Source organism: Pseudopipra pipra, chromosome 5, assembly GCF_036250125.1.
Source record: "Pseudopipra pipra isolate bDixPip1 chromosome 5, bDixPip1.hap1, whole genome shotgun sequence".
Taxonomy (NCBI): Eukaryota; Metazoa; Chordata; class Aves; order Passeriformes; family Pipridae; genus Pseudopipra; species Pseudopipra pipra.
In genome coordinates, this window is record NC_087553.1 from 21,696,405 (window position 1) to 21,721,799 (window position 25,395).

Below are 25,395 nucleotides of genomic sequence, written 5' to 3' on the forward strand. Positions count from 1 at the left end.
ATGGAGGTGCTCCTACCCCTTCATGTCCCAGGAGAGCTTGTGAGAGGCAGATGATTAAAAAGTGTTGTTATTTCTCTTAGCATATTTATAGAAATAGGAACTTTTTTTTCAGAACATGTAAATATTAAAAAAAGAACATTTGAGAAGAGCCACATTTTTAATTATTTCAAAAGAAAACAACCAAATGTAATAATCTTCATTCCATAAATAATATTAGCAGCAAACCCTCCCATCATTCTAGGTGGTAAAAGGTTTACAGCACAAGGATTAATATATACTGTAAACACTGCCTGATCATCTGTAAGCCTCGTCCTTACTGAGTCTATACAGTCTTTATCTCTTCACCTGCTTACACATTCTAGTGAACTTGAGGGAGAGGAGGCAATAACTGTTATCTAAAAGCCAATCTTTGATTCTCTGTAGTGGGGTAATGGCATTGTTTGCAAGGGCTGATTTCACTGGCCTTTCTTTTTATTTTTAAACCAAAGTGTTTTGTTTTAAGAAGGAAACCTGAGCATTGTTAAGTCTTTGCTTTGTGCCAAATCACATCCTCCAGTTAAGAAGTTTTAAAAAAACAAAATACATTTTTTGTTTGTTTCTCTTCATGTCATGGCTTGGGCAGTTAAGGACAGTTGGCTTACAGTTCACTGCAATCACTCAACTACATTTCTGGTTTGTGGCTTTTTGCTTAAAGGGCTATGCAAGGTGTGACGTGTCCCAACACTGGATGGATTAATCTGAGTGATTTAGAAAAGAAGTATGCACAGCGTGTGTGAAAAAATCTCCTTGCCTCACATTTCCTTCTTAGCAACTCTTCACTTGTGCAGGCATGATCCAGTCTCAGTCAGTGTTTTGGCTACAGAGTATATTAAGTGGTGGTAGTGTGGAGACCAAAACAGAAGGAAAACTCCTCACCTGACATACATTGTTGACTGGGGAAACAAGGAAGAGGGTTTTTTCCTTCCCTACTTATCCAAGAAAATGTCCCTCTCTTCTTCATTTGTGTCCAGAGAGGGCATCACCTGTTGAATAGACTCCATTGTTAATCCTACAGTCTTCAGTCCTCATAGAGTCTATTAATTCTTCCTCTGAATCCTCCTCCTCTTCTTCGTCTGGGGCTGACAAGCTGGATGTGGGGCCTTTACATATTTTTAGGTGGCGAGTGAGGTGATATTTGGTTAAATAAGCCTTGGAACATTTTTCACAGACATAGTCCCTCTTTCCTTCATGTGAATTGAGATGCTTCTTCAGGTGATTTGTCCTCAGAAACAGCTTGTCACACTTGGGGCACTTGATCTGCCGTTCTCTGCAAGACATAAAAAAGTGAGTTTGCTCCTGCAAGGCAGCTGATATAGTATTGAAATACTGGTTAAGGCACATGTTTTGGCAAGAGCAGAGATGCTGCCCTGATGGAAAGGTCAGTCTCACTCCTTCCCACCCTTCGTAAATGGGGAGCAGGGGGCACAGGGAAGAAATAAGACAACAAAGTTGCTGAGTGTTAACAATCCTCAGCCATAAAGGAGGAGGACCTTACTAGACTGCAACAAATTCTGCAGATGACAGTGCAAAATACCTCCCAGCAGTAGTGCTCCTGGCTCAGCTGTAGGAACAAGCAGCCAGGCAAGTCTGTCTGCCTCTCTCACTCATGCTCGCTACAATACACTGTCTCCTAGGCAGCATGACAGAAGCAGCAATGGATTCCAAGTGAGTACAAGAACCAGATGCTAAAAATGAAATAAACAAAGGAACTAGCTTTGGGGAAGCAAGTTTTTAAGACTAGGCTTTTTTTTTTTTTTTTTGATTGGGAGTAAATATACAGGATGGAGAGATTCTCAGAGCAAAAGACCTGGCCTGGCACAGGGCTGTAGGTAGGAATCTGCCTACAGGAGGAGCAGGAGACCAAGTGCTTGAGTGAGACCTGCAGGGAAGAAAGGGCTGGGAATTGCAGCTCTAGTGCATAGAGGCAGAGTTCACCAACAAGCTACTTGACGAGAATAGCAGTGAGGAGTTTATGGTCTTTCTGTGGTCATGTTGGGATGTGCAAGCAGTTCTCAGCAGAGAATGAAGTGTAAGTCAAACAACCCCCTCTCTGTTCAAAATGATGAACACTTCAGACAGCCATTTCACAGTACAAGTAGCATGCTTGGAATTTACTGTGTCATTAAAACATTGCAAACATTAGAACTGGACAGCTGCAGCCAGTACAACAAGGACTTTGTCCAGACTGACTTCTCTGTCATTTTAGAGAGTGAACCAAACTATACTCCCTAGGCCAAGCTATTTGCAAACTGGAGCTTCTCTCTTGGGCCGTTCAGCTTCATTTACTGCACTCACCCTGTGAGATCACTTACTGTGTGTGAGTGAGCACGTGCTGCTTGAGGTCCTGCCTCCGCATGAACAGCTTCTCGCAGTAATCGCACTTGAGGTTCTTCTCCCCAGTGTGGATGACCATGTGCGATTCCAGGTGGGCCTTCTGGGTGAACGACTTGTCACAGAGGGTACAGCGGTAGTTCTTCTGACCTGGGATCACACACATACACCCACAAGTTGACAGTCAGTGTCCCAAGAAATACAGGAAGCAAACAAGCCTAACCACTGCTGAAAAATAAAATGTTACCCCGAAGAAAGGCACTTTCTTTGTGAAGAGGACCTGTTTCCTCCTGCAGTTCCTTCAGACTCAGCATAAAGGCCTACTTAGTTCTACAGTCCAGATCTAGCTATGGAAATAACAGGCATTTGATTTCAACATTCCCAAAGCTTTTCAATCCCCCATGCCTCCAAGCCAAAAAAACTTCATGATACTGTTTCAAACCACCGAGCCCCTTGTGTGATGCACGTTTATGCACTTTGTCCTTCTAAACACCATTGATTCCTCTTCCTCCACTGCTCATGGTCAGTCAGTCTTTCCTGTGTGATCAGCTTTCTGCTTCTTCCACACCAACTGTGCCTCCCTGTTCTGTACATCAGAACAGCCCCAGCAGGTCTGTAAATTTTTCAGTGAAGAAATTCAGGCAAACACTTAACAGGACTAGTCTTATCCAAGATGAATTCTTCAGTAAAAACAGTGTTAGCTTCTTTTCTAATAGTAACCATGGTAACCATCTAGTTACTGTACATTAGTACATCCCCATCTCCACATCCCATTTCCCACAGGAACCGTATCTGATGCCTTACCAGAGCCCAGCCACATTTGAAGCACTGCATTGCCTTTGTCTACAAAAACAAGTTCTCTTATCTAACAAACACACAGGTACAAAGCTCACTGGCCCTTTGATAACTTCTATGTTTTATCCCATTTTTGCACTTATCTGTAGTTCTTCCACTATTCTTTGCCAGAAATAGTTCAAAAGCCCTGCACGCTACTGAATTCAGACTAAGTTTGAATACCATTTGAATCTCACCCCACTGAGTGTTCTGAGGTCGTGTATATCACATTTGTAGTTGATCAGTTTATTAAAACTCCTGACTACTGAGCCTACAGCTTCCTATGCTTGACTTGAGGCACCAAACCTCCAGTTTTATTCCTTTTCCAGTTCAGTGACTTGCATTCTTTGATTCCCAATAGGCAAAAATATCCAACTGTCAATTGCTGGCCTGTAACCTGACCTTCACCCTCTCCCCTGTCCTCCCTCAGTGTTAAATCCATGCCTTTTCGTATTTCCTCTCTTCTTACACAGCTGAAAAATCTCTGTTTTGTTTTCCTCTGTTAGTGCTCATTCCCTGATCTGCTGGCAATTCCCCCTTTATCCCCAAAGTCTCTAGTGATACCCCAATGCCCACAGAAGTCAACAGCATGTTCAGACTTTACTTTTGATGAGTGACACAGCTGAGCCTAATCCATAACAGTCTGATGCTACAGTTGCCAATTTCAGTTTTGTGCCATTTCCTTAAGACAAAAAACAATTCAAGTAGGAAAGATCTCAGGCCTGTATTTAAGTGGACAACTGGCCACATTAATAGCTCTCAAACCCGGTGTCCTTCTTGCAAGCAGAAGGGAACCCTTGTTTTATCACAGCTACCAGCACTGGACCTGCTGTGTGGGAACAAAGGTTTTCTGTCTCCCAGATGAAGGCCAATTAGATGCAATCATCAAATGTTTTTAGACATGGCACAATCAACCAAATCACAGGTCTACATACTGTTCTATAAGCACCCACACCACTGAATCCAGCTCACTCCTATCCCACCCAACCGGCACTCTCTCAGGCACTGCTCAGGCATTAAGTGGGGTCAACATGGACTGGAGATCATTCCTGTAGACAGACATGAATCTAAGAATCCGTTCTTAGAAAGGCAGGTTGGGGGAGGCGATTCTCCTCCTCTTATCTGCTCTTTTGAGACTCCACCTGGAGTACTGCATCCAGTTCTAAGGTCCCCAGTACAAGAAAGACATGGGGATGTTAGGGCAGGTCTGAAGGAGGGCCATGAAGATAGTCAGAGGGCTGAGAGTTGGGGCTGTTTAGCCTGCAGAAGAGAAGGTTCCAGGGAGACCTTACTGCAGCCTTTCAATACTTAAAGGGGGATTTCAAGAAAGAGAGACTTTTTACCAAGGCCTGTAGTAACAAGGGCAAGGAGCAAACTTGCCCTTAAACTGAAAGAAAACAGATTTAAATCTGACATAAAGAAGACTTTTTTTTTTTTACAATGGGGGTGGTGAGGCACTGGAACAGGTTGCCCAGAGAAGTTGCAGATGCCCCACCATTGGAACTGTTCGAGGGTAGGCTGGATGGGGCTCGGAGTGACTGATCTAGCAGAAGATGTCCCTGTCCATGGTGGGGGGTTTTGGAGTATTACTTTTAAAGGTCCCTTTCAATCCAAAATATTCTATGATTCTGTGTTTCTAAGAGCTTATATTTACGGACGCAAGCTCTGCTCTGCCAACTGGCCATGGAATCAGAGAAAACAGACCCTGCCCCAATGATTTCCTAGCAGAGGCATCTCTATAAAGCCCCCAACCCTCACCTGTGTGTATCTTGAGGTGTGTCCGTAAGTTGCTGGGATCGCTGAAAGCTTTGCTACAGAAATCGCACTTGTGCGGCTTCATGCCCATGTGCCCCATGAAGTGGACATGGAGCTTGGAAGGGGAGATGAAAGCCTGGGGGCACATGGAGCACTTCCACTTCCTTTCCTTTCCGTGGCCTGGCCCATGGTTGCTGCTGTGCCCCTGACTGGGGAGGTGGTTGTGAATATGGCTGCTCAAATGGGCCTTGAAGTCCACATAGGAAGCGCATTCCTTTCCACAGTGGCAGATGTGCACATCTGGATGTTCAGGGACACCTGTGAGCACAAAAGCATCACTTTTAATGAGGCACGGTAAGGCCTAACAGCATGAGCAAGATCCATGTAAACACTTTGTCTGTGGTAGCAAAGCCAGCTGCAGAGATTTTTTCACCTTTGTTCCTTTCAGCTACAGTGCTTGCTTTTCAACACTTTTAGGTAGGTCATTTCAAATGTTTTGAGGGGCCAAACTTTGAAACAGTTTTGAGCACAGCTCCACCAAATCAAAATTATCACAACCACAGGTGAGGGAGGATAGGAACATCTTCAGCTAGCAAAACTCCCTTAGCATCCCTTAGTGGACGAACAGAAGAAAAACAATGCTCTTTCTTCAAAACTGTGATCTTTTACTCCTGATCAGTGGAATTAGATAGGGGAATGTTTCTTTTAAAAGATGGTACTCTGTAGTCATGAAATGTAAAAGGGAACTATGACATGCACCAATAGGAATTGAGAAGGAACATAATGCACTCCCAAGTCACAGCGCCCAGGGATGGCACTAAAAGGGAATTCAAGGTGGGTACTCCCTGCAAAGCCAACAAAAATGAGTGCTTACTTACCAAGCTGTCGTGCATAGTCCCGACTGTAATAAAAGAGAAGCTCATGTTCAGGTGGGATGTCCCGAGAGGTGCAGAAGTAAATTTTTCCATCGTGAGGATAAGCTACCAGATTCTGCTCTTCCCGGTTCCTATAGCAATAACAAGAGGTATGAATAAAAGCCCTCCGGAAGTACTGACTTTTTGAGAGAGAAAAGATGGAGATTCCTATAAATAGGTAGTGAGAGAACCTCAGTGCTTCTCAGCACATTATGAAAACTTTCATGTCTGTCACTTCTGTCCTTCATTATTAAAGGAAAGGAAAACTGGACCTTGAGAGCCAATCTGCTCCACCAAATGATGCATTTTTCACACTACTGCTGAGAATATTATTAATACACATTGGAGTGGGCTGAGAGAAGAGAGTTTACGATCTCCTAAAAAACTACAGAAATCTATGTATTTTTCATATTAACTCCCTCAAGAAATAGAGAATGCATGAGGGAGAAAATATCAGTAACGCCTTAAAGCAAAATTATCTTAAAAAAAATCCTCTTGATTTCCATTTCCAAGATGTGGTCATTGATCTTTTGAAGCAGCATCTTGCATATGTTTGTTCCCAGTGTTTGAAACCAGCAAACTGCCCCACTGCAGTGGGAGATCAAGCATTACATTTCTTGACTCTTGCATATGGGAGCAATGAAGTGAACTCTAGGAGAAATCTACTTTGTGTCACAGAGCAAAGCCTTCTCAGTGGACTATGGATGGAGCAATACTTAAGCCAGTCCAGATAGTTTTCACTGCAGGCTCTGGAAAGACTGAAAAGGATAGCTTTTGCAAGCTGTAAGAGCTTGGAACTTGGCCAAAAGAACTCAGGCACACTTTGCTAATAAAGTATTAAAATCAAAAGGACAATCAACATCACCTTCACAGACATATCCAAAAGGAATAGGGAGGGAAATCAGTAACAACCTAATACACAATAAGTTACTATAAAAAGAACCTGGTTTAAAGCTTTAGAACAAGGGAAACAAAGTATGGGGGCAAGTCTGGGGCTATTTTAGGACAGCTTGTGTACCAGTTCTCCTGTAAAATTCTCCACTGTGTCTTCTGTTTCATTCTCCCCACCAGTTCAAGATGCCCAGGTAACTCTTGAAGGTCCCTTGGCCCCGAGCTCACACCCCTCTGGGCAGGCAGTGCAGCAGTGCACACTCTCCAGTACTCCCCGAGATCAGCTCAGGTGGTTAGAGCGTGGTGCTAATATTGCCAAGGTCTGGGTTTGATCCCCTATGGACCATTCACTTAAGAGTTGGACTCGATGATTCTTGTGGGTCCCTTCTCACTCAGAATATTCTGTGATCCTTATCTTTCTCTTTTCTGTACAGCCTTCTATGAGCCTGCAGCTCAAGACTCAAAGCTACTTAGCACAGTACAGGTGGTTCTCACCTGGCTTTGCGTACAAACATCATCCAGTTACATTCATTTTCATCAGTTGTAATGAGGCAGAACTCCAGGACACCACTGTGATAGATCTATCAGGAAAACAAATGCAATCTTAGGATAAAGTACAGCAATAAATGCAGTCAAAGCCAGCTTCTTTAAGAGAGGATGTGTTTACCTAGAACAAGCTGAGAAGTCTCCATTGCCATTGCCAAGACCACAGCCCTGTTTTTACTCCTTATTTTCCTCTTCACACGGCAATCTTGACTTCTCTGCTACCCGGGAGGCCAGAAAACCTGTTTATCAGCATCCTTCCCATACATCACCTTTAGCTCCCACCAGAAATGCATTTGACTGCTTTTCTTACAAACCAAGTTTTGTGAATAATAATATCTGGGCACACAGTACATGTTTTATTTATATAAATCAAGTTTATTTTCTGAACATGAAACGATGGGGAAAAGAAAGCTTTAAAGCATCTTTCCTAAAACAAATCATTCATCACCTAGGGGAACTTTCAATAAACAGTGATACGAAACAAACAAGTGCTGCCTAGTGAATCATATACAATCTCTGCTGCAACTCCACACAAACAGTGGAAACCACATATAGCCCTATAAAAAAAAAAGCCATTAAAGAAGATTTTTGTACTTCAGAATTGATTACTAGCATATTACATGGTATACAGCTCTGTTATGCTGATATTAAGCATTAAACAATCAAATTGCTTTACTTTTGACTTTTGGCAAGGATGATAACGTTGAAGTTGCTGTGTCATGTGGCAAGTTTCACCAGATAAAGGCATGTTGGCAGATCTACGAGCCAGAACACCCACTGACCTTCCAGATGTGACTGGCTGCTTTGTCTGTCCAGTCGGCCACCTCCAGAGAATGGCTCTGCTGTCCGATCAAAGGTCCAAAACAAGTCCGCACAGGAATGGTTTCTCGTGTCCACACACCTATCAGGAGAAGACCCAAATCTGAAGAACTCAATGGTTTAAACAACTAATCATGCATAATAAAGAAGTGGGAGGTTTATGAGATAATGCTCCAGGGATAATATCTAGGCATATATCATCAAAGCTTCTACTTCACATGTGAAACACACCTAAGGCGGAGACAAGAACCACCACCACATGACACTACTGGGAGTCGCTTTGTTCTAATTATAAATATTTATTTTGTCAGAAGCAAGTAATTTACTTTTCAGTAAGCTATAAAACTAACATCCTAGCCACTTGTACGAATTAAAGTTTTCATGGCACTTTCTGCAGAAGCAGAAAATACTAGTTTCAGTAACTACATTTTGCCTACCTAATCCCCAGGAATTTCCAGAATTGTTGCTGGGCATTGTTAAGCAGCTTCTGCATTTCTCCCCAGAGGCAGCTGTATTTCTGTCATGGGCAGAGGGAATCCTGCATGTATATTATTTATTATTAAACATTTATATATATAGGTCTACATGAATACACTGAGTAGCTTTTAGGAATAAACTGGAAACTAGTGCAGCTTGAAAAGAACAGATGTAATCTACTCTCAACAAGCAGCATCACTAAGCAAGCCAATAATCACATTCTTCTCTAGCCTTCAGATCCTTAGGGTATTGCACTGTACTCTTCGATTTCCAGGTGACAATGGCGTGAAATACAGTAACAAGGTCCACATCCAGTGACAAGGTCACAGCCTACATGCCAAATGTAAATGAAGGGAGGGAAAAAAATAGAGGCACTTATGATCAATACTCCAATGAGAGTGCAGAAGTCCAGAAGACCCACAGGTAGCAAACCAAGCTGATGAACGAGCAGACAGAAATCTCCTCTATTATTTCTAACTGTTGCCTTCTCCCAAACTGCAACTGCTGCAATGTTTTCTTATCAAAGCTGAGCCTGAGTTGTCCAACACGATAAAAATAAACACCGTATCTTGCTTGTGCTTGACCTTATGATGTGCCAAACTATGGCAACAGCCCTACAGTATAGTTGAAGTCTATGTAGTAACCAGAGCACAAGAAGCTCTTGGATAATGTAAGTCAGGGTGATTACGGATGAGGGAAGCATCTCTCTACTCCAGTGTTTCTTTCCCACATTAATATCCCCATGGTTTTGGATTTCAGGCAGTGAGTGTATTTTAAACTGCTGCAGAGAAACACACAGTAACATGATTCTTACCCGCCTCAGCTCCCATGATAGACTGCCGGAGGACGAGCTGCTTAGGGAGAGAAAGCCGGGCTCGGCTCTCTATCGGGGTGTCAGGGACAAAGGTGACGGGCCCGTGGTCTGGGCAGTCCGACGGATACGCCTTGTCACACAGTGTGCACCCTGCGGAGAGGGAAAAGGACAACAGGGATTAAAAAGATGCAACAGTTCCCATGGTGCAATCAGCTCTCTACCAATACGCTTCAGCTCAGTTCCTGACAAAGTCTGGTTCTATCAGGTTCAACTTGTCCACTAAATATGTTTTACTCAGAAGAATACAGACCATATTATTACAGTCAGATGGGCACTGACATAGATGTCACCGTTCCTGTCCAATTCAGATCAAATGTGAGAATCTCTACCTACCTTCCTAGACTCCAGAGTATCCCTGCAGGGGAATCTAGCAATGGGACAGAGTCCACTCTTCATCAACCTTACTGCAAAATGGATATTAGTCTTCCCAGAGCTGGTAGCAACGCTGATGATGTGAGAGCCATTTTCACTCTGATCACAAGTGAAATGAACTTTATTGGCAGAAAAATCTAAGACATACCAAACCAAACACTTTCTAACTGGATACATTTTTGGAATTTACCAGAAACACTTCTTGCATGTAGAACCTCAAGGATATCCATGCAAGGGGACAGAAAGGTCTTCTTTCTAAAATGTTTCTAATTTGAACCCAGATATCCCCTTACCTCCATTTGAATTCAGACTGTGTAAATCTTCACAGCAGCAAAAACCTCACTTTACTGTTACTTTTGAAGGACTCACTGCAATAAACTCATACAGTATGAGTATGTCACTGAATGGAACAAAAACAAAAGCCCAAGAAGAATCAGTACCATCGCTTTCCCAATCTGTCATTCAGCAGAAGTACTGCTGAAAAAGAAACCACTGAAAGTCTTCAGTCTAATAACTCTGAGAAAAGGTACATCATAAAATGCTCTCTACAGCATTATTATTTCATCTAGAAAAACTATGTAATTTTAATTCTCTACAGATGGAGCAACCAACACCTACTCAGCAACCACTCTCCTGATGAATCACTATTCTGAAGAAGAAAGATGCTCAGCTAACTAATCAGGATCTCCACAAAGACCTTCTTTGGCCTGCTGATGACCCAACTCCAGTATAAAAGACCTATCGCAGAACTAATCTTCAGCATTTTCAGACATTCCCTTCATACATCAGAGTACCAGAATCGGACCCCCAAAAAGTACAGTTTGAGCAACTACACAGTTACAGACAGCAAGGTACTCAAAAAATTATTAGGTAGAGCCTATATAAGCATTGCTTCATGTGCACAGGTGATATACAGGAGTAAAGCAATGACAACAGCCACACCTAAGTATGAGAACCACTATCTGGAACAGCTGCTTTTAAGCATTGCCTAGCACACACCAACTACAGCTCCAAGGAGAGGCAGAGGAAGAAAAGTTCTAGGCATGAGACACTTCCACTTGGAAAGGTTCAGGGATTCATATATTTTTAAGAAGTTGAAAAAAAAAAATCTCACATTCTACAGAAAGTCAAATACACTTTCCATGCCTGTCCTTTCCAAATAATGCCAAAAAAACCAACCAAACAAAAATACCCAGTCATTACTTCACTGATTTGGATACCCAGAACTGTCAACAAAGATGACCACAAAAGGGGCTACTTAGAAGTTTCACAAACATTCAAGACTGTAGCAAAGGCACACTTCTTATTTCCTGCTTAAGAACAGTGTAAAAAGTTTTCTGAAAAAGGCCCTGACTCCTGTCTTCTCAGTGAGGAAAAAATACCAAGGGGCTCTAAACCAACTCCTTGTCCTTGCTGTCACCTGTCTGGACACAAATTCATGTTTTATTCACGAGAAGTTTAGAAACAACAATACAAAGTTAAAATTTAAACCTTCCCAAGTCAAGAATCTGTTTTGCAAATCACATGAAAGCACTAGGCATGCAACAGCCATTTTATTATCCTACCAAAGGGGAGCATCATCTGGGAAACAGTTTAGGACTATGTTAAGTATAGCAACAATAAACTGGCACTTCCAATCCCACTTTGGATAAGAGAAGTGATTTCACCACAAGCATGTTGGATTCCACAGTATTTTGATCATTATTTGCTCAACACGGAACAGATGCCTGTAGGAACTTCTGAGTGCATTAACTGCAAAACTCTTCCTTTAGGAGTGGTAAATTCATCACAGTTCTATGCCCACCTGATTTTAAGTTATATTTTATCCCACAGAACAAAAAGTTTAATTCAATAGTCTGACTAGACACTTTGCACCAAACTGCACCTCTCCCACTTCTAACCAAGGTGCTCTGTCTTCCAATTTCTTAAAGTATGTTCTGCAGGCAAAGCTAGCCATAAGGTCCTGGCAGTTGTAGGGCCAGGCTGCATGAAGAGCAGTCCTCAGCAATGCTACCACAGCTAATAAAAATGATTATAAAAGCTGACCTTATGCTTTAGAGGCGAGAATCCAGACATGCTGCAGGTGCAAGTTCAAATCTCTGTCACAGCAAATGAGAACTTCACAGTTCTCAAACACCACTCCTTGAATGATAACAGGATTGAGAGTGCAATACTCAGTGCTCCTCTCTCCCCATGAGATCAACTAACCTCTGGACTAAAGTGCTTTGATGAGAATAATTAGAAATATTAAAATGTTCCTTCTCTCTCTGCTCTTTTTTTCCAGCAGGTCCTGTTGAGAATAACATTTTCATGATGATTGCTCATGTTTTAATAAAAATTTTGCAAAATCACACAATGTCATACTCAACAATTCTACCCACTTGACTGAATGTATGGCTTGTGGTGGTATTTGTTGTGTATTTTTCATGCACTTGTGATGTGACTTTAAAAACAAAAAACTCTCATTTCAAACGATAATATTTGCATATCCACAGAAGGCAAGAGGTTCATAAAGACTCAGCTTTCAACCTCAAGGCAACATGGGAGATGGATACAAAGAGAATTATGCTAAAACATCCTACTATGTCTACTTCCAAATATTGTCATTTCAGCACAGTTAATCTGGCACTGCAGACGTTCCAACTTTCGTGGACTTGTTAAGCAGCATTTCTTTTACCATTAATCTGTAAGACTAGCAACAAGAGTCCTGTCATCCCACTCGACAATAGCTGCATGACAAACCCTACCCCAAGAAAGCAGGAAATGTCCACTCACATATGGTAAACAAGGTTGCCATATTCTCCTTGTTCGAATTGGAGTCTTCCATTTGCAGAGAGGGTGGTACAAAGGCAAGATTGTCTGCAGACACATCCACATGACTTGGCCCCATGGCTACTTCCTGATTGATGGAAGACACCGCCACTGGCTCAAGGCTGAGGCCCACTTCATGCAAGGCTACTGAGTCCAGGGAAGCGAGGTTGTGTGAGGTAGAGAGCGCCACACTCACGGAGTTGGTGCTCATGGCCACAGTATGAATGGAGTCATTTAGTGTGCTGTCCGATATCCCTGTCACTCGCCCGCCAATGTGGTCGGGCTCCATGACGACAGGGAGTTCCAAAGTGCTACCGTGAATGGGAATGACACCGCCGTGTCCCACAGCATCCGATGTCAAGTTACTCCCCACTGTGTCTACGGATAAAGGTTCATGGCTCCGGGAGCCATTTGGGATCTGTGAATGATCCCCGGCTACATCATCCATCGTGAGCTCCTCTGTCATCCCATCTGTGGAGATAGGGCTGGTTACCCTCGAAACGCTCTCCATGGTGATTGTAGTATCCAGTGCTACCTCATGGCTGTCACTAGGATGCAGATTTTGAGGACCATGTGTGTTCACTGTGCGGGAGTCCATGGAGACAATCCCTGGTTCCAGCCCCACGGTTCCACTGGGCTGGTAGGGATCCAGGGCCGATGGATTGTTGGAGACTGACAATGCTGGATTGCTGTCAACATTTATAGTGTTGGGATGGATGTACTGAGGTGGCGGTCTGTCTGCCAAGTAAGATAAGATACCTGACAGGAAGAGAGGGAGAAAAAGAAGACAGTGAGGTTACATCAGTTTTCAAATCTCGAACAAAAATCAATCCCAGCAGAGTACCTTGAGACCAGATCCCTGAAGACGTTCTCTACATTATCTCCAATTAAAATCCATTACATCTAAAACATGCCTCACAAACATACATGAACCCAACACTGTTGTCAAAATACCATTTGACAACAAATTCAACAGAGCAAGTCTCTAGTTATTTCTCAAACTCTGAACAGCCAATTTGGCAGAATGCAACCTTGGCTCCTCAGCACAAAGACTCAATCAGAAAGAGGTTCTTCACATTTTAGGCTTAATTTTTCATTCTCAAGAACTAGCTCACAAAGGATGAAGGACTGCTAGAGGAATCTATAATTTGATAACCCTGGTTCATCTTCATTAGAAGAAAAAACAATTCTCCAGGATACATAATTTTTGCTTAGGTATTTAAGTTTTAACAATGACTACTTCCTTCCTCTAAGACTAAGTGGCACAACTGTCCACCTCAGAGATCATCAATTGCAGTTCTGAAGGACACAGATAAGGTCTCTCACAGATATCATGACTCATCTGCTCTCTTTCCTTACATGAAAAATACGTTGTTTCTCCTAAAACAATAGCTTGGTTAAATTTAAATCAGAAACCCTAACATCTTTTCTGGTAGTTCTGGAAAGTCTCTCAAAAAAAATCAAACAACCTTCAAACTTACGATATGAAGAAACACCTGTATTTACACACTAAAACAAAAAAAAATCTTTGGAAGAAATACATCTGCACATTCAAGTAAACAGTATTTTCAGCAGAGAAAGGGGCAGATTTTCCAGATTCTGGAGGATCTGAGTCAGCATGTTTCTTTTTGGCCTTCAACCTTATGAGCCATTTGATCTGTAAGTGTGTTCCATTCAAATATGTCTGTTATTACAAGGATGCAAACACGGATATTCTTTCTGCAGCATAACCCCATTAAAAATGACTAAGCCAAGAAATGGACAGTTTAATTTAATCAGCTGGATCAAATATTTCTGCATGCAATGCTGCCTTGTGGCTTGAACAAGGAGGAGCCCTGAAAGCAGCAAGATGACTCATGGAAGAGCCCTGTGAAACATCAGACTAAACATCACAGGAACTAGAAAGATTATTCCAGCTCAGAAGAATGGGAAATACTTTTGGTCCTAATGCACTCTCTTCATGTACTCTTTGCTCACTAAAGAGGCAGACAGGTTACGCAATAGGAAAGGTTACTCCTAAGCAACTGGAAAATTCAGCCATTAGTCAACGGGAAGCTGGATGAGATCTGGGCTGCTATAGCTTTTTTCCCTAACCTAGGTTGAACCAACACCACCCACTGGGTCACCCTGAAGAAGTTTAACTACCCTTCCACCCTGCCAATCTTAGCTACAAAACAAAACAAGGACTATATTTAAAGCTCCGATTTCTGTGTCTTCACATACTAACATGTTAAATTCTACATTTATATCTAAAGCACACATGAGAGAGGAATCAAGATACAAGTCAGTATGTTAGGCCTTTGGAAATCAACCTTGAACAACAAGGAAGAAAAAATGTGCCATGGGCTAAACAGGTGGGAAAGAGCCCAAACTCCTCAGCTGATGGTTTGCCCTTTTTGAGCTTTGAACTGTTGTGACCTACCGTTATGCACATATTAAGTACTGCTTCAGCCTATAGGAGAAGAAAAACAGAAGCAGCTTTCAAACTGTAAGACACTGGAGACAGAACCCAGGCATGCTTTGTTTTCTGTTAATCTTAAAACCAAAGCAGGAGTAGCAATCAAAGGTTTGGTTTAAATAGAAAATGCCTTGCAATTCTCTTCATTCACAAGTACAGCAATAGATACCTGAAAATAAAGGTGTGTAAATGACACAACAGCCTCCAGACAAAGGCATGGAAATAACAGCTCTGCAAAAGAGTCAGTCTTGCCTGCTTCAGGACAGAAACAGGTGGCTCTTAAAACAGTTTCTCTTTCTTTTCCCCTCCATCACCACCAGACAACTTACCAGGTAGAATGTGTCTGAAATAGCTGCTCTCCAGGTGAGGGTATGGTGGCGGAGGTAGGGTGTAGTTTCTCTCTGGTATACCACACATCACTCCTCGATCCCCAATACCCATTGGGAGCATCAGAGATAGAGCAGAGGGCAAGGAACTCAAGGAGGGGCCCAAGTTTGGAATTGCAACAGGCAAGCCTGCAAGAGAAAATGCCAATTTAAATTCAACAGAACTACTTAAGTTTAGGAACACACAAACTAATAAAGCTCCTCAGGAGCTCTCTCCCTATGGAAATACAGCATGGTACTGTCAAAGTAAGGTGGCAAGCTTCAAAGAAAGGATCAGTTATCACAGCACTGAGAGGCATGCCTGAATACAGCTAGATCTTTTCTGGATAAGTTTTGTAGGGCTCGCTTCTACTGTACAATTGTAATGGACTTTCAGTGCAACCCCCTGAAAAAAAGAGCTAGGAAAACAATTTTGCTTCACAGGTGAAAAATCATTATTTTCACCTGAGAGAGATTAGACACAGATGGAGGCAGATCTTCAGCTACAGTTTGTATTTTAAAGGATTCTGCTACTACTCACCTACAGTGTAAACTGATGACACCACCACCCCCACCCCCACCCCCTGAACAAAACAAGGCCGCCACTAAGGTGTAAGCCTGAGAAGACTCATGCCTTTTGCTTGGCCCACATCAGCAACGATTTATGGTCTCCCCTTCCCCAACTCTACATCACCTCACCACCTGCTAAAGACATGACTTGCTATCAGAGCAAGCCCTGCTACTCAGTTATGACCATTCCTGTGACAGTAAAACACAGAGCATGAGCTGCAATACCCTTTTTGGGGCCTTTCCCCATTACCTGGTGCTGGTATGGCATTGTGAGTGGGGGACGCCGCCAACCCCAAGTGACTCCCCGAGACCGGCAGGGCATTGCTCACAGAGGATGAGGTCAGCTGGTCCATCCCTACAGGACTCAGGTTCATTTCATTCATTCTGGAGCCAGGGAACAGAGAGGGAGGGGGAAAAAGACAAAGAAACAGATGCAAGAGCATTCCTGATTACATCACTGTACTGTGGTGAGGAAGGGCTGAGCAAAAAAACTCAGACATTGGCACATAAAAACTTTGCCTTAGAAAGCTAAGCATAAAGCACATCAGCCACTCACATCGTCATCACATCATGATCAATACGTATTGACCAGATTACATAGCAATAATAAGGATTTAAAACTAGTTCAAAAAGACAATCAGACCATAGCTTTTTCCTTGCCATTCAGAAAACACAGTCTCGCTCCTAGCAGTCAAAGCCACTGTGATTAAAGTATTGTGAACACAGATCAATTTGCAAGCTGAATGTTACAAATACTCAGACAACAGCACCTGATTTAAATTTCATGACTTCTGGACACCACATTCACGTTTGAAAACCAAAGTCGGGGGAGAGATCACTTCCCACTGGTAATGGACACAAAATCTCTAGTTCACCATCAGTTCAAACCAGGCCAACAGTGACAAGAGTTACCACTGCAGAACAGCCATAGTACAGAATTTTAATAGGCTGCCTGATATAGTCTGATTCTACATTTAATAGTCTGATTCTACATGCTCCTATTCCATTACAAATTGGCACCATGGATGACACGTTATTTCAGAGCAAGCAAATACTGGTTCCTGAGTGCCTGCATGGCTCAGGTGAGCACACACCACATCAGTGGCCGTAGAGCTGCAGGAGCCAATGTGCTGCCCAACACCTGAAATCACCAAACCATGTCAGCTCCAGGCACATCTATCCTCTGGGGTCTCAGGCTGCACATGCAGCCCAAACCAGTCCATAAGGATGGGTACACCAAGGAGACATGGTCAACTCACGCTCGTCGGAACTTCACAAGCTCTGCCTGGCCTATGCTCTGCCCACCCTGGCCCTCCTGCCCACACAGCAGCTCTAACCAGCAGCTCATAGGGCCGGACAGACCAGCTACCCCACAGCAGCCACAACTCTGGCAAGGAGACCCAACACCCTCCCCGCTGGTCCAGCCTGTCACATGGCCCTTGCGAGCAGCAGGCCCAGGTGCTGCAGTACTGATGGAGAGCTGGACCTTAGACTGCCATTCCAGTAAGGAAAGGTATACCGCTCACCCAGGAAAAACAGCCAAATACACCGAACTCTAGCGAGTTAACAGCGGAAGATCTCGGAAGGGGCCCATAGGGACCATCGAGTCCGCCCCTAGCCCCCCGCACAGCACCTGACACCCGGAGGGCTGAGCCGCACGAACGGCGTCGCCGACTTTCACACCGCGTCCACCCAGCTCCGCACACGCACTGCCCTACCCTGCCACCTGCCTCCAGGGACGGAGCCGAGGGCTCCGGCTGCCCGCCGGGGCAGGGCATTTATCCCTCGGCCCAAGCGGCTGCTGAGGATGGCGATGCCCAAGGGAGGGAACCACCACCTTCGACCCGAGACCGAGCCTCGGGGCCTGCGGGAGGCACTGAACGCTTTAGGGACACCCTCCCCTGCCCGCCCCATCGGCCGGGGTCCCGCCCGCTTCTCCGAGGTGCTCACCTGGGGTGCATGGAGCCCGGCGCCTCTCCGGCGGCGGAGCGCCCGCAGCCGCATCAGGGCCCTCGGCCCCGGCCCGCCGCCTGCCCCCGGCCCCGGTTCCGGCCCCAGGCACGGCCCGGCCGCAACCCCCAGCGCCGCCGCCGCCGTCTCATGGGCGGGCCCCGGGCGGGCCCCGGGCGGCGCGGGCCCGGCGCGGGCGGGCGGGGGAGGCGGGAGCGGGCGGCGGTGATGGCGGCGGGAGGGGACGGCGCCGCTTCCTGGCTGTGGCGCTCGGCGGCGGAAGCGGCGCCACCGCCCCGGGACTCGGCCCCTCACCGCCCGCCCCGGCTCCGCCGGCTGACCGAGAGCCCGTGCCCAGCGTTCCCCGTGCCGCGCCTTTCGGAAGGGAGCGATGCGTGCTCTGGTTTTCCACTCAGTGGTTCCACACAATATTCCCACGCAATTCTCCCAGCTGTCTCACTGCCTGCCCGTTACATCCGTATATGTCTGCTGTCATTAGAGGGTTGCGTCTCGTGTCGTCTGGAACCATCACCAGCTACCTTCTGCACATTATCGTTCAGTTACGAACTGATTTATGGCTCATATGTACCATTCCGGTTGAGGCGACATTGCAAAGGAATCTCTTGATGCGTGCGAGTAGTTTTGTAGCTTGCTTTCGCCTGACACGTGGATAGTCATCACATATGCAGCTCAAGTCAATCTACATGTTCCTTAAGTGCCCGGGTGAACAGCTGTTTCCTGAAACACCGTAATGTGGTTTGGTAATTTGATTGTGCCTGACACGTAAATGATGCCTCATTAAATGAGACATCCCTTGATAAGATGTCTGTCTGCACAGGAGGAAACTCTCAGTATTTTTCTGTCTTCTCTCTTTTGATCTGAAGAACATAAATGTAGGATCCATAAGAGTCATTCCATGATCTAAAGGGCCTAAAATGTAGGATCTGAGAGAGTCATTCCAGTTCAGTACAAACCTATCAGTTCTTCTAGGGGTGGAAACATACTCTCCTCATTTGGCTATACCTGTCAGAAAGTTAAACACCTTGTATACACTAGTTCTTCAAGCTCTCTCTGTAGCTGAAGGAGAGAAAACAGTCTGTTGCAGAGTGCTTCACTCCATCCTGAAGTTGTTGTCTGAGATGTGTGAGAATTTCCTTTGTATCTGCCTTTCTATAGCTATGGCCTTGAACTGGGACCTGCGTAATTGCTTTAGTCTAAATATGTAACATCTAGAGGAGTACATTTAGGCAAAGTAAATCCAGGCCTCTGTCACTCATGACAAAAAGAATGACCTCATTTAGTTTACCCCATATCCCACAACATCTCATCCACTAAGCCAGATAATCCTTACCCTAACCATGACTGACTGTAGCTGAATTGGCCCACAAACATTATTTCATCAAGTCAAGAATGAACTCATCGAGTCCTCAGATTTTTAGGGGCTGATAATCTTCTGATGGGGGCTTTATGTGTGTTTCATTTTTGTGTATGTAATACCACATATTCACATGGTTGGTGCTAATACTTCACATCTTTCTTAGAAATTGCAGCAAATTCTTACAAGCCCAAAAATCTCTCTCTTCACTTTGCATTCCCTAATACATAGGAGATGACAGGAGACCTTCAATTTTCTGTTCTCATCTTTACAACTCTGCAGTTATGCTCAGTACATCTCAGTTCTGTCCTGAAATGCTAGGTTATCCCAAGCCCTCAGCTTGTCTTAATGCCAATTATGATAGTGTAATTCTACCGCAGAAGTGCCCTGGTGCTGAAATCCTTGTGCTATTTCAGCTATCTGAGCTGAAAGTAATACTTTGAGCCTATGAGCCAGATTGGATGTAGTCATACACAGATAAGAGTGGGTTTTTTCCTACTATCAAATGTGAGTCCTCTGAGATTCCAGCTTTTTTTGTAGTCACTTTACTCCATTGAACACAGAATATCTTAAATCTTAACTACCAGTTTAAAGCACAAGTATCAAAGGAAGCCAGTGATAATATGAAGTGTCACTGAATGAGAAATTAATCTGTGTCTACAGAGGTGTATGCTGCATGCCCAAGGTATTGTGATAAAACACATTTGGGGACTGTTTCTTCTCCAAGGAAAGATATTTTTTATATACCAAACACTTTTATTATATGTGAAGGGTTTTGATAAGACGACTGCACTATGTGTCCTGAAAGCTTGGTTTATTGACATTTATAGCAGTACTTGCTGCGTGAGGAACAAATTGTCAAGCTATTTTTCAAGTTGTCTTCAGATCCTGGAGACATACTAAAAAGATAAGGGAGACTCATGAAACCACAGAGGAAAGAAATGCAGTGAGCATGCTTCAGTCCTTCCCTGTAGCATGAGCCAAAGTCCCTGCTGGACCACGCCCACATCTCCCTACGATCAGTTCTCTTCTGCTACTGCAAATCTGCCCTTGGGTTCTTTCTCAGAGCAAGCAGAATTACATTGGAATGAAGATTATGCAAAAAGCAATGGCTGAAGCCAACTTTTTTAACATCAAAAATCCAAATTTCTCACCACCTTTTCAGGTATCCTTGTCAGCACTTTGCAGGCCTGTATTTTGGTGATAGTCACACTATGAAACCTGGGTAGTTTATGTGCAGCTCTCACTTCTAGCTATAAAGCTGGAAAGAGATGGCCCATGCTTAATGACAGAACAGGATTAGAGAGACACAAACCTATTGAATCTTGTATTCCTGTGTCTCAGTGTCAAGTGAAGTTATTACTGTCATTCTGTGGCATACAGTTAACAAGAAAATCTGTTAATTGCATATTTTTATGTCTGTTAATAAATTGCAGCAGCCTAGACAAACTATGATATGTATAATAAATACTACAATTTAATATAATTGCAGCCAATTAAAATATAGGAAGTGCACGATGTTGTGAGAGTTTCTTTTTAAACTCCCTACGGATTTTCTTCTTCTTCCTTCTCAGTAACGTATCTACCGATAAAACAGTTCAGACATCATCTTTTGGGAAATAGGTGGACTTGCCTGTGTTCAACTGACTCTTGTGTTTCTACTACAATATTTCAACTGATGACTTTTTTTTCACACACAGAGGGACACAGGGCCAAGGAAAATCTCTTTCTTTGAATAATTCAAAGTAGTTCAAAGCAATCACTATGTAGTGTCAATAGTGTTATCCATGTGGGAGTGTGATCATGTTGACGGTTCTTTTGTACAAAGATTACATACTTATAGATATTGTGTTAGGATATATGCAATTAAAATCACAACTAAGTTATATCTGGAAGGAAAATGCCTTAATGTTTTATTTTTAGATATGTCAGAAATATTTTCTGTTCATTGTGGCTGGGTAATTAAGTGTTTATAGTGAAGTAAAAGGAAAGAGAGAAGGAAGGAAACCTGTTCAAATGCCATAGACAATGGAGTCTTTAAGGAATCTCCCAGACTTTGTATTATAAAAGCAAAACAAAACAAAAAGCCGACAACAAGATCACAAACAAACCAACCAAACCAAACCAAACCAAACCGAAACATACAATATGTACGCAAACAGTACGACCTCTGCCATTGTAGAGCAGTGATCAACATTTAATTTCTACCACCTGGAAAGCAAATCAGGCCATCTGCTTTGTATCAGCATGGAGGATATTGCATTCTGGAGTCAAAGGATCGTCCAGACAAATGTGTGAAGAGGAGTTAATTGGAGAAACAGTGTAAGAAAGAAGATCAAGGGCTTATCTTAGAAGAGGAACATTATCCATGTAGTCTTAACCTACTCTTAAAACTGAAAAGAACGTGTATTAGCCTTTCCCTTTGGTGGACCAGACCTGCTACTTTCACTGTGTCTGCATGTGCAGACATGTTGAGAAGGGTCTTCTTTCTGCAGAAGTCAGTGCAGGAAGGAGACATTGCTTTAATCCTGCTAGCACTATTAACAAGGACCTTCAGTGAGAAATAAGGTGCGTTGGCCTTGCTCTGGCTCTCTTCCCAGGGGCAAATCCCTTTCTGAGCAAGTGATATTAGATTGTAAACAAGATACCACATTCATCAGAAGTCTGTGGCGTATTTTCTTATTTGTTGCACACAAACAAATTCAGACTTCAGAGTCCATTTGATGCGAGATCAGCTTCAATCATTCAGCTTAACAATTAACATCTACCTGTAATTTTTCTTCATGTATTTCCCTAAAGGATTAGCAATGTGGATTTTCTGTCAGAAGAGCAGATGTCTGTTTGGCACAGGTGCAATTGTGACACTCTGGGAAGTGCTGGTGGCCTGCATTTACAGTAAACATAGAAAAGAGGTCTGGCAGCAGGGCATAGTGCATTTGCATGACAGAACTGAAACGTAACCCTGCCTTTTGAACATGGCTAGACTGCTGGCAAGGTCACGGAGAGCTGTGAAATCATCTGGCAGCTGAGACCCCCCAAGAGGCATGCTTCAGGAATACTGCCAGACAGCAACGTTTTAAATCAAATGATGACAGAGATTGAATGTCCTTTTCCTACTTCAGGTATTTGCTTAGAGGTCAACATCCTCTTTTGTTTTAGGAAACCTTAAAGTCCTGGCCTACCTTTGCGCTACAGTGAAGGAGTTATTTTCTTTTAATCATTCATTTCTGAAAACGTTTCTTCTGGACAACAGAGTTTATAGTGTAAGTGATATTGAAGAATCCATCCTGATCAACTGTTTCTGAAGACCTTTTAAAAGGCAGAAAGTCTCTCAATTATTTGATTATGAAATTAATTGTACATACTATGGGGCATTCTTCGGTAATTTTTACCTCACACCTATACATTCCATCTGAGCTATGGCACATATTTTGGAAAGATACTTGGTGGTGACTGGAAAAGATCTCAACCCCTCATGAAAACCACTGGCTATCTCTTAGGTGATGCTACAAAGCCTTCAGCTTCAAACACCAGTTCTTGCTAGTCCATGTCAGTGATGGAGGTGAAAGTAAATGGATGGTTGTCCTGGCTTTTGAGCCATTTTGATGCTGATTCTGCCCCAACATAAACCAGAGTCCGGGATTCTTCTCACTCATGCCTGTCTGGAACAAGTCTGCATGTATGTTCATCATGCTTTGAAGATTACCATTGTTTTTTGAAGCTGCAGAATAGGCCAGCAAAGACACAATGGCTGACTTGAAAATGTATGCTAACATCATTGCTGCTGGTTTCTAACTCAGCAGAAACACAGATGTGTTTATCAGAGTGGAGGATGTTGTTTCAGTTACTCACACTACTGAGGCAGTTTGGCATGAGAGACTAAACAGGGTGGAAACTTTCATTTTGAGCAAAAGAACAGTTTTAATAGAGCCTACATACCTGTATCTTTTCATGTCCATCCCTTCCCACAGCTCTCCCACACCAAATGTTCCACTTCCCAGACTGACAGTCACCAAAAAAAGGAAATTCTGTTAAGATGATAAAACTGTTAAGATGTGTTTTCAACAAAAAAATTTAACTATGGAGCTCTTGAACAAAAATGTGGGAAAAGTCAAAGACCCTCAAATTGCTGAAGAAGATCCTAACACAGCAGGATATCTCAGAGGAAAGGCACAGACAAGGACAATATGACCTCATACTGTCAAAAGTCCTTTTGTCCACCTCTTTTCATGGGCAAGCTGCAGGCAAACTGGAGGACACAGCATAAATCTGGCAGAGTCAAGAGGGATTTTCAGCTCCCCCACTAAAGCAGTGTGTAGGGTCCATCAGGTGAGTTAAATCCATGTAAACATCTACTAATAGCTGCACGTGGGGCTATCAAGGCATCACCTTTTTTTGTTTATCTGAAGCAGGTGCTCACAGTGATGACCAAGACATTCTTACAACGAGCAGAAACTCTCAAAATGTTGAAGATTTTTTGAAAATGCTCATGTTCAATTTGTGAAACTCACATTTGTTGAAAAAGCCTCTCTTAGGGCAAAGAAAGCAGTTTTCCTCTTACACTTGCACATATTGCATTCTTGATCTGACATGACTTGCAACCACAAGAGAGCACTCTTCCCTTTGAAGATTTCTCGGCTTTCCCAGAAAGCTAGAGACTTACCATATAAGTTTTGCAAACTGCTTGTGAGCTGTTTCAGTTAGACCAGAGCAGCCGAAACAACAAAGCTTGCATTTGTCTTTTGGATTTCATTGTGAAAAGCCTTTGGGTAGTTTTCAGATGACAGAAGATCCTTGGTTCCTGAAAGGGAGGAGTTCTGCCAAAACTTTGAAGATTTCTGTAAACTTTGCAAATTACCCATCTTTTGGAGGCAATTATATCAAACGATATCATGGATTACAATACATGAGAAGTGTTTAGAGCCTGGAAGATTATTTATGTTTGGCATTAACTCTTATGGTCATAATTTCAAGTGGAGAGAAAAGGAATACACAGGAACCCTCTTATTATCTTTTGAAATATGAAGATCAGAGGAAAAGAAGGGTTTAAAGTGTGGAGTGATGGTCCTCGAAACCTGTCTGTACATTAGCTGGCATCCTACATGTATAAAAACAACAGGGCTTAGAGCTGATTTCCAGGCACAGAGTGGACCTCATGAGTTGTTAGCTGTGCTTTGAAATCTGAGTTTTTATACAACACAGGAAGAAACTGCAGCCTGCGGGGCACAGTACCTATACAAATGTTGGATTAATACACTGGAAGCCAAATTCAGGAACTAACATTCCACTGGTGAGAAAAAAAAGAAGCATGGACAACAGTAAAGATGATGACAGACTATTGAACAGGATTGCATTTCCAGGAGCTATGTCTCTGGCTAACGGCCATGTGCATTCCCACGGGATACCCCTGAGAGAGCCCTTTGGGGTTCCTTTCCATCTGGACCCATCTTACTGGGAGCAAGCCTATAGTGGGCACACAGGTCGTATCTCCTACATCCCATTCCCTGGCTACATGGGCATCTATGACTATTCCTTTGAGCCTGCCTTCATTCGAAAGAGGAACGAGAGGGAAAGGCAGCGGGTGCGCTGCGTGAACGAGGGATACACACGCCTGAGAGAGCACCTGCCCAAGGAATTCACTGACAAGCGCCTCAGCAAAGTGGAGACCCTGAGAGCTGCAATAAGCTACATCAAACACCTGCAGAGCTTGCTGGACTGCCATTCCTTAGGCTCTAACAGCAAGGAAACGCTCTCTGCCAAGGAGCTCCCAGAAGTTCCCAGTCCTGGTCCCCCACGGGAGTGCAACAGTGATGGAGAGTCTAAAACTTCTTCAGCTTCATCCCCCTACAGTGCATTTGAGGAGACGGGCAGCTAGGTCTCTTCTCTGGAGACAGAAAGCTTCAAGTTAAGATGAAAAAAATTTAAAACCCTGGGGATTTTTCTACAGATGAAAATTAATCCCAGGGAAAGAAAAAGCAACTAGGAAAAGGAAAAAAAAAAAAGGTATTTTCAGT

At 43.5% G+C, this 25,395-nt stretch overlaps 2 protein-coding genes across 3 annotated transcripts; one reads left to right on the forward strand and one right to left on the reverse strand.

Moving 5' to 3' along the window:
- Window positions 1-850: 850 nt before the first annotated feature.
- On the reverse strand, window positions 851-18,144 carry PRDM4 (PR/SET domain 4). Of its 2 annotated transcripts, none has more exons than XM_064654899.1 (11): window positions 18,007-18,144; window positions 16,307-16,440; window positions 15,451-15,636; window positions 12,628-13,422; window positions 9,421-9,570; window positions 8,093-8,211; window positions 7,260-7,345; window positions 5,838-5,965; window positions 4,963-5,277; window positions 2,352-2,520; window positions 851-1,306 (listed from the first exon to the last, which is right to left on the reverse strand). In XM_064654899.1, exons 1-11 carry the CDS (start codon window positions 18,015-18,017, stop codon window positions 997-999), a joined length of 2,403 nt encoding a protein of 800 aa, XP_064510969.1. In that variant the 5' UTR covers window positions 18,018-18,144; the 3' UTR covers window positions 851-996. The 2 variants fall into 2 exon arrangements, with proteins under 2 accessions (XP_064510969.1, XP_064510970.1); XM_064654900.1 differs by lacking the exon at window positions 18,007-18,144 and adding an exon at window positions 16,827-16,846.
- Window positions 18,145-24,574: 6,430 nt separating this feature from the next.
- On the forward strand, window positions 24,575-25,309 carry ASCL4 (achaete-scute family bHLH transcription factor 4). The gene has a single exon (XM_064654903.1). It carries the CDS (start codon window positions 24,690-24,692, stop codon window positions 25,254-25,256), a length of 567 nt encoding a protein of 188 aa, XP_064510973.1. The 5' UTR covers window positions 24,575-24,689; the 3' UTR covers window positions 25,257-25,309.
- Window positions 25,310-25,395: the final 86 nt, after the last annotated feature.